The sequence below is a fragment of the Ananas comosus genome, linkage group 20, assembly GCF_001540865.1.
Source record: "Ananas comosus cultivar F153 linkage group 20, ASM154086v1, whole genome shotgun sequence".
Classification (NCBI taxonomy): Eukaryota; Viridiplantae; Streptophyta; class Magnoliopsida; order Poales; family Bromeliaceae; genus Ananas; species Ananas comosus.
This window is the reverse complement of record NC_033640.1, coordinates 2,617,348-2,628,814: the sequence shown is the minus strand read 5'-3', so window position 1 is coordinate 2,628,814 and position 11,467 is coordinate 2,617,348. Positions and strand designations below refer to the sequence as shown.

At 35.6% G+C, this 11,467-nt stretch overlaps 1 protein-coding gene across 1 annotated transcript in view; it reads left to right on the top strand.

The window, feature by feature from the left end:
• LOC109725949 (protein phosphatase 1 regulatory subunit 7) overlaps positions 1 to 10,633 on the top strand; it is a 14,237-nt gene extending 3,604 nt beyond the window's left edge. Inside the window, exons 4-10 of the mRNA XM_020255357.1 lie at positions 6,918 to 6,999; positions 7,103 to 7,159; positions 7,936 to 8,000; positions 8,089 to 8,184; positions 9,089 to 9,175; positions 9,284 to 9,364; positions 9,467 to 10,633. Coding sequence (XP_020110946.1) covers positions 6,918 to 6,999; positions 7,103 to 7,159; positions 7,936 to 8,000; positions 8,089 to 8,184; positions 9,089 to 9,175; positions 9,284 to 9,364; positions 9,467 to 10,084 — 1,086 coding nt within the window. The 3' untranslated portion in view covers positions 10,085 to 10,633. The remainder of the gene's footprint in view (positions 1 to 6,917; positions 7,000 to 7,102; positions 7,160 to 7,935; positions 8,001 to 8,088; positions 8,185 to 9,088; positions 9,176 to 9,283; positions 9,365 to 9,466) is intronic.

Genomic DNA, 11,467 nt, shown 5'->3' with positions numbered 1-11,467 from the left:
ATACATTGTTTAAAAAATCCCAAGGCGCACCTAGGCGCAAAGGCCTGTTGGAGCCTAGGCGCAAGGCGCAGGCGCGCGCCCAAGAGAGGTCAGGCGCACACTTTCATAAAATTTTGAAATAAGTAAATAATCAAGAAGTTTCTTACCACAATAAATATTCTATAGTTACCCAAATAATATAGATAAAAGTAAAGAACAAATTACCCTTTTATCTAAAAATAAAAGACAGCATGAAGGTAAGTATTAATTCACAAACATATAGAAAAGTTAGATGTGAAAAGCATATAATCATAAGCACAAGATCATAAAAAAGTAATGTGCATAAAAGTTAAAAAGTTTAAAGTTTCAAGCCAAAAAACATTAAAAAAGCATCATGATCATGTGAAAGATAAGTGTTCAAGACCCCAAGCCAAAATACGTCATATTAGCAATATTAATTAGTCCTCAATCCTCATTCCTTAATCATCAACCATCATCTTCATCACTTGATGAAGAATACTCCTCTCTCTCGTCAGATTTGTCGTCTCCAATGTCTTCTTCTTCTTCATCTTCTGTGTTAAGAGTCTCATCAAAATTAGGCTCTTCATCATTTATAAAGTTACTAATATTCCGCGATTGAGAAGATGAAGCTTTTGCCTTTCCTTTATCACTGTACTTGGTGGAACTGCGTGATCTAGTATGATGGGTAGGCTGATCCACCCCTGCTGCTTTAGCTACCATACTCCATGTCAATGTGTCATCTTTCCAAACATCCTCATCTTCCCTCTCATTATTGTCGTCTTTATTCATTCTTCCAATCAACCATTCATTACTGTCATCAATTTCACTCATTGAGATGGGATCAACAGTGTCACGCAATTTATAACGCCTCCTCAATGATCTATTGTACCTCACATACACCAAATCATTTAAGCGTTTTTGCGTGAGCCTATTCCTTTTCTTACTATGAAGCTGCAAAAGAAACGAACAACTTTATTAAATTAAGAACTTAAACTTATCAAATACTAAAATACCATAACTATAGTTGTATAAGATGATTTAATATTAATGACTTACATGTTCAAATACACTCCAATTTCGCTCACAACCGGAAGCACTACAAGTGAGGCTTAGAACCCTAATTGCAAATTTTCAAGTTTGGTGTTGATGATCCAAACAATTTCCACCATTCAGCTGTTCATATAAATATTACATTAATAAAAATTAATGATGTATTTATTAAAATGCAAAATGCATAATGCAAGTATTTAATAAGTACTAAGTAGTAGAGAACTAACATACCCGGTGACTTTGTTTTCCTTTGGCGAATTGCCACATTAGTTAAAAAGACCATGTGCTTCACGATATACACTTAGTTGATCGCATATTTTATCTTGCTCTTGGGCACTTGAAACCAATCTTTGCATAGCTTGATATAAACCGGTCATAATCTCCTCATCTCCGTAAATATCTAAATTTGAATAAAAAATTTCAGGGTTCAAGAAATGACCGGCTCCATGCAAAGGGCGATGAAGCTGGCATTGCCATCTATTATCAATAATCTTGAATACTTCACTATATTTCTCCTCCCTCTCTTTAAAAGACTTGGCAATTGCTTCCTTTGCTCTGTCCATAGCCTCGTAAATATAGCCTATTGCTGGCCTTTTTTCACCATCAACTAGTCGAAGCACACGAACAAGAGGACCAAAAATTTTAAGAATATAAACAATGCTAGTCCAAAATGTGGGCATCAATACAATGCTAGTTGCATTTTTGCCCGCTTGTTCCTTTGCCTATTTACTTTTGGTCCAATCATCCGATGTGAACATCTTTCTAAAGTTGCTTTTTTGCTTATGTAACCGTTGAAGGGTAAGAAAGGCCGTTGCAAATCTTGTTACAGCAGGCCTAAGCAACTCTCTTTGGGCTATAAAACGCCTCATCATGTTGACCACTCCTGTGCGGGCATAAATAAAACCACTCAATGTTGTTGCCCTTTTTACTATTCTATGCACTTCAGGCATCTTTCCAATATCCTCAAGCATCAAATCAATGCAATGGGCTGCACAAGGTGACCAATATAAATTTGGTCGTTTTGCCTCCAATAATTTCCCTATTAAGATTTCACACATATTTCAAGTTAAAGAAATATTTCATATAATAACATAAAATTACAGTATATATAGAAACAAAATTAATATACTATATACAAGATTTCTTACCAGCCAACACATTATTCGTTGCACTATCAGTCACAACTTGAACGACATTTGCCTCCCTAATACGCTCCACCATTTTATCCAATAACTTGAACATTTCTTCTACAGTTTTAGAGTAATTGGAGGCATCAGTAGATTCGATAAACACAGTTCCCATTGGAGAATTTACAAGAAAGTTTATAAGGGTCCTTTGTCGTTTGTCCGTCCATCCATCACACATTATACTATATCCAGTCTTGGCCCATTCGTCCATGTGCCCATTCATTGAATTCTTCGTTTGTTGAACCTCCTTTTGAAGCAAAGGAACCCGTAACTCATACATAGAAGGTGGCTTAAAACCAAGGCCATATTGTCCAACAGATTCGAGCGCCACATGAAAGCTATCATAAATAGCAGCATTGAAAGGTATTCCTGCATCATAAAACCATCTAGCTACTTCCTTACATTCAACTCTTTCCTACAAACTTCATTGATCGTAGCTTGTTTCATTTTTCCATCCTTTCTATCTTGAATTACCTTCTCAGCATTGGGAGTGAAATACAAGTCCATTGGTCCCTTTTGCCTTGGTTTTTTGTGTGCACTTTTACTACTACCAATACTACATCCGCTACTTTTGCTTTGAATTCTTTTTCCTTTTGCGCTCAATTCCGCAACATCATCTTCCTCTTCATTATCATCGAAGTGATCTACATCTTCAAAATCGGGCATGAACTCATTTTGTTGTTTCTCTACCACTTTTTTCGTCATAAAATCTTTTATTTCCTCTCTCACATGCGGCGGACATGTCCCGCATGCTTTTGCATTTCGAAAACCTCCAACAATATGTTGCTTTGCTCGGTAAATCCCTCCTCTTGTTACTTTTCCACAAAAATTACAAGTAAGATCATTTTTGACTTTGTTATCCGCTAAATGTACATACTTCCATGCAGGATCTCTTTCGGTTGCTTTCGAATCCATTCAAAAATACTAAACTGCAATTTAGCAAATATGTATGATCATTTTTTATTTTCAAGGACTTTTTTTACTTTAAAAAAAGTTCATCTTATCAAGTAAAATGCTGTTTTTTCAAGTAAAATGCTGTTTTTTAAAATGTTAAAATGCTGTTTTATTTTCAAGTAAAATGCTGTTTTTTAAAATGTTAAAATGCTGTTTTATTTTCAAGTAAAATGCTGTTTTTTAAAAAATAAAACAGAAAATTTCTACTTAAAAAAAAAGCATAGAAAGCACTGCTTAAAAAAAAAAAAAAGAGATATACACAAAAAACGAAGACAAAAAACTTTGGAAGAAGAGGCGAGTGAGTTGAAGAAGCAAGGAGGAAGTGCCGGAAGCAGTGGACAACCGGAGAGGGAGCGTCGGAGAGGGAGAGATGGCCAAGCGGGCGAGCGGACAGGGAGAGGGGGCGAGCGGACAGGGAAAGGGTCGAGCGGACACGAGCGGACAGGGAGAGGGTCGAGCGGACAGGGAGAGGGGAATAGAGAGAAAATTGATGATTATTTAGGGTTTAGTTTAGGGTATTGGGTTTATTTTAGATATTTCAACCCGTTAGACCAATAAAATCTGGATCCAAACTCGTTACTATAAATATTGCCTAGGCGCGCCTTGAGGGCGCCTTGCGCCTAGTCCCAGGCGCGCGCCTGAGTCATGGCGCCCACCTAGAGCTGCTCTAGGCGCTGACCTGTGCGCCTAGAGCCTAGGCGCCTAGGCGTGCTTTTTTAAACAGTGTATATATATATATATATATATATTGCAGGACTGCTGTGCTCTCAGGAGTACTGAGGCCTCCGTGCTCCTGAGCTGTTTTCAATAATGGAATTTTCGAATCGACGATCAGCTCTGTTAGACTTGATCTAGCGTATTTGAAGTTTCTAGAAAATAATTTTTGTGATTTTTTGATATTATTTACCTAGTAATCAAAAGGGTTCAAAATTAATAATTTTTAACGGCTGAAAATAAAAAATCTATAAGTGATGATATAACACTAAAATTTTCGATCAGAAATATTGATCTTGTTGTAGATAGTATAAAGAATTTTGTATCAAAATTTCATCTGATTTGATACTTCTATATTGTTAAACTTGAAAACGGCAGATATCAACCATTAAAAATTATTGATTTTGAACGCTTTCGATCACTAGATAAATGATATCAAAAAATCGCAAAAATTATTTTCTAGAAACTTCAAATACGCTAGATCACGTTTAACGGAGCCGATCGTCGATTCGAAAATTCCATCATCGAAAACGGCTCAGGAGCACGGAGGCCTCCGTGCTCCTGAGAGCACAGCAGTCCTGCCTATTTCCCAAAGGGTCACCCATCCTAGAACTACTCTAGTTCTAGCACACTTAATCTCTTGGGCCTAGCCACTGGCCAAAATGCTATAGCGGGATTAAGAAGTTTAGCCCTATTATATCTTATATATAGGACTATTCCAAAGCTTAGGTGTGTCACATTCCTTCCCCTTTGAAGCCTTGACGTTCTTGTCAGGCTTAAGCATATTCATAAGTATCAGGAGAAGCACATTCATAAGTATCAGGAGACAAGTCTCAGCCGAGACTTATTTTACATTTCCTGCTGGTGATTGACTTTGATACTAACTTTAACGCCCCACTTCTCAGGGGATCACCCATTCTAGAACTACTCTAGTCCTAGCAATGTTTGAACAAGTGGGAGACGCAAGCCTCTTTTGGAGTCTATATGCGAGGCGCACTGCGAGGCGCGCGCCTCAAGAATGCGAGGCGCACATTTACTAAGCCTAGTTTAATATGATATTCTACATAAAAGAATCGAAAATAACCATGCAAAAACAATATAACCATCAAAAAGTAAAGAAAACGTATGCATATTAGTTCTCAATTAAAGGAAAAAATATATTGCAACTTTCAACTTAAAACTTAAAAAGTTATTGTGGTGCCAATAGAGGTGTAAACGAGCCGAACACGAGCTGGCTCGTTAAAGTATCGAGCCAAAAAATTCAGCTCGTGTTCAGCTCGTTAACAAACAAGGCGAACACGAGCTGGCTCATGAGCTGGCCAACGGACAACAAGTTAAAAGGATTATATTGGATATATATAAAAAATAAATTTATAAAATCTTATCCGTTAGACTTTGATCTAATGGTTGAAACTTTACATATAAATGAGTCTTTTTATAATTGAGCTCACCTTTATATTTTTATTNGCTGGATTGCCACCCCTAGGTGCCAATGCTCTTATTTGGTAGTTCTTCAAGCATCATCCTCATACTCATCTTCATCCTTATCGCTTGTATCCTTCATGATCGATTCAATCAAGCTACAACAATGAAATAGATAAGAAGTCAACAAATATTAAAGCACAACAAATTACGAATAAAATTTTAAGATTATAAAAATTAAATATCTGAAAAGATCTAAAAGAAGAATTAGACAAAGAATGAAAAAAGGAATCAACAAATATGCAACTGAAATAAAAAGAGTAAAAACATTTGGAAAAAATAGAAAAAACCTCACAATAACATCAAATCCCATAAAAAATTAACTAAAAGAATGTTCAAAAGAGAAGATTTGGGAATACAGAGGACATACATGCGTGTTGTTGCTGCTAATTGTTTCTGCTGCCGCTGTTGCTTGTTCCTGCTGTCGCTGCCTGCTTGCTACTGCTGCTGCTGGCCTTTGCTGCTTGATTCCACTGCGGCTGCTATCGCTGCTGTTTGGGATGTTCAACAGAGATGAGATGTGGGAGAACACGAGAGGGAGAGGAGCCACTGACTTTTTTAGGGCTTTTTTTTTTTGGTTTTTTTTTTTGGGTTTTAGGATATCTTTAAATATGTTAACGTGTTAAAGTATAATAATCATCTAGAACCCGACAACCTGAAAACTTGAACCCAAATCCTTCTAAACATAAATATTGTAAGGCGCACTTGAGGCGCGCGCCTCAGCAACAGCGCTGCGCCTCACTATTGCCGAAGCATTGAGGCCTCACTATTGCTGAAGCATTGAGGCGCACGCATCGCGCCTAACCTTTCAAACTATGAGCCCTAGCACGTTTAACCCTCTTAACCTCTTGGGTCTCGCCACCAACCAAAATGCTATAGCCGAATTAAGAGGTTTAGCCCTATTTAATCTTATACATAGGACTATTGCGAAGCCTAGGGGTGTCACATTCATATATATATATATAGAGAGAGAGAGAGAGAGAGAGAGAGAGAGAGGGGGGGGGACTTTCTCACATTCTCAATTGATGATCGGAGTTATCAAATGTTATCTTAAATAGTATAAAGAATTTTTTATAAAAAATTTAAGCGATCTGGAATGCTCTACAACGTTAAACAAGCAAACGATTTATATAGGCTGTCAAAAACTGTCGATTTTGCTATCCTTTATCACAACATAAATAATTTTTTATGAAATTTGGTTTTTAGGCACTTCAAATACTCTTGACCAACTTTAATGGTACGATCATTGATTCGGAATCCTTATTATAAAAGACGATTTAGGTGGATGAAGGCCTCTGTCCTCCTAAAAGGATAGTAGCTGGATTCTAGCCACAGCGAGAGAGGGAGGGAGGGAGGGAGGGAGCTATACACTATTTTTCTTGTCCTTCAGGATAGCTGTATATGATAACAACTATTTATCATTGTTCTTTTTTGTTGTATTTAAGGTCACAAGACTTGTATGGTTTTTCCATCCTTTTGTTGTATTTAAGGTCACAAGACGTGTATGCTTTTTCCATCCTTTTGATATAGGTGTTAAATGCTGGCAAGAATAAACTGCGAACAATGGATGAGGTTAGATCTGCAACAAGCTTGCGGGCTATAATTCTTAATGGTAATTTCTGATAAATGCTCCAGCCTGCCATATCTTTCTGTCGTTGGTATACTGGGAGTTGTAAACTGGTAATGATATTTTTTTTGTACTGTGTATACTGCAGACAACAATATATCTTCCATCTGCAAACTTGACGAGCTGAAGTATTTGAATACGCTTGGTAAGCTTGACATATCATATGTCTGTCTAAAAGAATGAACTTGATTAGCTTTTATGGGATAATCGAGACATTGATTGTCTTCTTGCAAAAGGAAAATGCTCCGCATGAGAAACTGGCAGCCTTGTTGTGATATAAGTGGTTTTGGACGGTATCACTCTCTTTCTAAAATTTGACATTGCGAAAATTAGCTGGAGGAAACCGCATAAGTTGGCCTTAAGAATTTTGGCATTCCTCTTATCAACCAATCCACGAAAATCTTCAATAGCATTTGTTACCATGAAGAAAACCTGGGAATTTTGGTACTCCCTACTAAGGCAATCCACTTCAGACATTCCTTCAGACATTCAATTAAGTTTCTCCCGGCGACGTAATTAATATGGAAATTGAAGTTTGATGTGCTAATTGAAATAAGTTGAAGTCTTGGTTGTCAAAATGAAAACTTACCTTAATTTCAGTAACTATTAGTGTCATTTGCCCTTATATGTTGCTTACGTGAGGAATAAAATCAAAATTACTCATAATTTGTTTTAAAATGTATTCGCTACTGATGCACTCTGTATCCAAATATTGTTGTGTTCGTATATTTCAGATTGCATTAGATCATTCAAATGTCATTATTCAATAATTACCTCTGATGTTCTTGTAGAAGCACTTCACTCATTTTTTGGCATATTCTCAATTATGCTTTTGCAATACTATTTTCCCATGTAGGAAGCAATTTTCTTATGTGCCTGTCTTAAAGAAGTTGAGGAAACTAATATTCTTCTTGTATGTAGTTCTCTCCAGAAATCCTATTCTTGATATTGGTGATTCGCTGAGGATGGTGAAAACTATGACAAAAGTAAGAATTCACCTATAAAAGTTATGATGGCTAAATAAACTCATCTTGTATATTACTAAGTATACTCTTGGCATATACTTGTTTTCAGCTGTCCCTTTCTCACTGTGAAATTCAAAATATCGGATCTTCTCTTGTGTCATGTGCGGATCTGAAGGAAGTCAGACTTGCTTACAATAAGATCACGGTATGTTTCATTCTATTTTTTATTCATATTGTTATGTTAAATTGTTGTGATTCCATGCTTTCAGCTAGCTCGTGGCAAAGTTTAGTAACACTCATGTGTGTAGTTCATTCCAATTGGTGCAAGCTATTAAGGATGCTCTATTTTTTGGTCGATGGGCTGATAGTTGGATAGTTGGTTGGTTTGGACAAATAATTAAGTGCTTAAATGTGAAAGAATACAAAAAGCGTGGTTGTTGTCCACTTTGTCTCCCACACTAGTACATAAATATGATGGCTAAACTTCTTTCTAGAATTGCGTATAATTTTGAAAAGAATAATATAAATTGATCATTTTAACATGTTAGCGTAATTTAAATCAGTATAATGGTACTAATGATTTTCTTAACAATGACCATATGCTGGAAGAAATCATTTATTCCAAGGACAATATATTATCCAAAGCTTACATATTCATTTTTGGAAAACCTATTTATGCCCAATGCATGAAGATAACCATTGTCATTTCAGTGTTTAAATAACAGACAGCTGCTCACATGCTTGAAATTGTTCAGCTACCTGACAGTCTTCCCTCATCTTTAATTGTTGGAACTATTGCTTATCATGAGTCCAAACTACTATTTTATTTCTCGGTTCTTTTGTTATCGATCTTTCTTTATTGTAATGCTGTTTTATTTTTGTCGCCTGATCTCTGGCTAGGTTTTGCTTGTTCGTTAATCATTACCTTAATGAATGAAGCAGGTAGAGGCACTACTCTTCATTGGAAAAAAACTGCTCTATACCTTTTATTAACCTTTTTTATGCTTTGGTTTCTATAGTTCCCACCTTTTGAGTTTCTGTCGATTTTTTCACCTTTTGAGTTTCTATCAATTTTTTCATTTTATTCCCATTTGTTGCTTTATCTGCAGACCATCCCTGCTGAGTTGGCTCGGAATGTCAAACTACGAAATTTGGATCTTGGGAACAACTTAATTGAGAACTGGTCGGATTTAAAGGTTAGTGATCAAATATGTTGTGATTTTCCTTTTCAGGCTCCTTTCTAGTACATTTTAGTACGTACCTGCATTCAGTTAACCATCTCTGAAGTTTCATTTTCCTGTTAGGTCCTTTCTGCATTAAAGAATTTGAGGAACCTTAACCTGCTGGGAAATCCTATTGCTGAGAAAGATAACTTAGCTAAAAAGGTGATATTTACCCTCCGTCTTACATCAAATTTGTTTTTTTTAGTTTTTATAATCTTATTAGAAATAAAATCCCTAGTGCATTGCGTTGCAAACTTATTTCAGGTCAAAAATTTGGTGCCAAAATTGCGTATTTTCAACGCCAAGCCCATTGAAAAGAGCAGCGGGAGTGAGAAAATATCTGTAGAAAATAAAACTTCTGATGAAAAAGAGGATCCATCACCGCGCAGTACTGCCAAAATTGATGTGCCAAAAGAAGTAAGAGAGAAAGATTCCAAATTAGACACGAAGAGTTCTACAAAGTTGGCAATAGAAAATGCAAGTGAGGAAGCTAATGAAATCCAAGCTGTTAGTGTGACAAAGGAAAAGAACCTGAAATCAAGTAAAGATGCCAAAATAGAAGATTCAACACAAGTAAAGGAAATTAAGGACAAAAAAAGGAAAAATCCAGTGGATAAAGAACAAAACGAATTCGAAGGTATCGATGATCCAGAAACACCTTTTGCCGACTTGATATTTTCCGATATTCAAGACTCGGACCCAAAGCAAAAGCACCAAGAAGCAGTTTCAAATGGAGAGTCGGTCGACTGGTTGGTGGTAGATCATGTAAAGAAGAAGAACAAGAAGGGAAAGGATAAAAGTGTAAACGTGGGCCCGCCGGCGCTTAATTTCTTGTCTGCAGTCTCTGAAGTTGGATTGGGTGGGCCATCGACATGGGATTAGTTAATGCCTTTCCTATAAACCTTTGCCTGCATGCGGTGCACAACGTCAGCCCATGCCCGGCGGGTGATCTGTTCAATATTGCATCTCATGCTTTCAATCTATTCATCAGAAAGAAGATAATCTCTAAAATTAAGGTAAGGCTGCGACTCATTGGGCAGTGGAGATTGAACTGTGACTCGGGATTGTAGGGTGGGTAGCAGGGGTGACGCGTGGGCGCGCATTTACTTCTTTGAAGCTTTAAGCTTGTGAGGTCTGTTCTCTTCACTTGCATGCATTTTGGCAAGTTGAATTTCTCTACACGAAATATTGAAGTGACAAGTGTTGAGCATTAATTAACTAATTGAGTCTGTAGTTTGATAGAGGATGATACAATGAGATTCAGTAAATGATTGGGTATAATTAGGCCTTTAAGTAGTTTCTTATCAGGCTTGGAGAGGGGGAAAAGAAAAGAATTCCTTGTAATCAATGTTCTGGTTAACTACTAACAGCTGTGGTGTCTTGGATATTTGCACTTTTATTTGACTCTTGTGGTTTCACCTTGTTTTTCTAGTTAAAAATCAAAATTTTGTAGTTAGATTCATTTGGTGGCTGATTCATTTTTTTACTGTTTATAAATAATAATTTTTTTTACTAAATTTTATTTTAAATTATATAAAATTTGAATTTAAATTTTAAATTTGAAATCTGAACAAAAATATAAAATTTAATATTTTAATTTAAAATATAAATACAAAATTTATAAATATAAAATTTAAATTTAATATATAAATATAAATTTAAATTTTAAAATTTAAGATTTAGAATTTAAAATATAAATTTGTAGTTTAAAATATAAAATTTAAATCTATACATATTAAAATTTAAAAATTAAAATTTTAAAATTAAACTTTAAAATTAAAATTTAAAATTTAAAATTTCACAATTCAAAATCCTAAATTAAAATTTAAAAATGACGTATTGAAAGAGTTTAGGGGATTGGAGGGGTAAACTTGTAATTTTACACAACATGCAAGATAACTCGCCATTAGTAATACGAGATACCCACCCTATCGCTAGGTAATATTTTCGGAGTAATCTTACATCATTTGTAATGCTATATTGCCAACCAGATTAAAGATTGGATGAAACAAACGTAGTAATTCTTTTAGGATTACTTATAATCCTGGCAGAATAATCCGAACCAAATATGCCGTATATTTTAAAAAATCTTGTAAATAAGTTCTTAGCATATTTTCACCTATGCATAAGCATACAAATAACGGGAGAGAGTTCCCTCTGCACTAAAGATGGACTTTTGGACTACTAACCCGTAAAACTTTTTTATTGTAAAAATAAGTATTCACAATTTTTATTTATAAATTAGGCTTAAACGGTGAATGAATT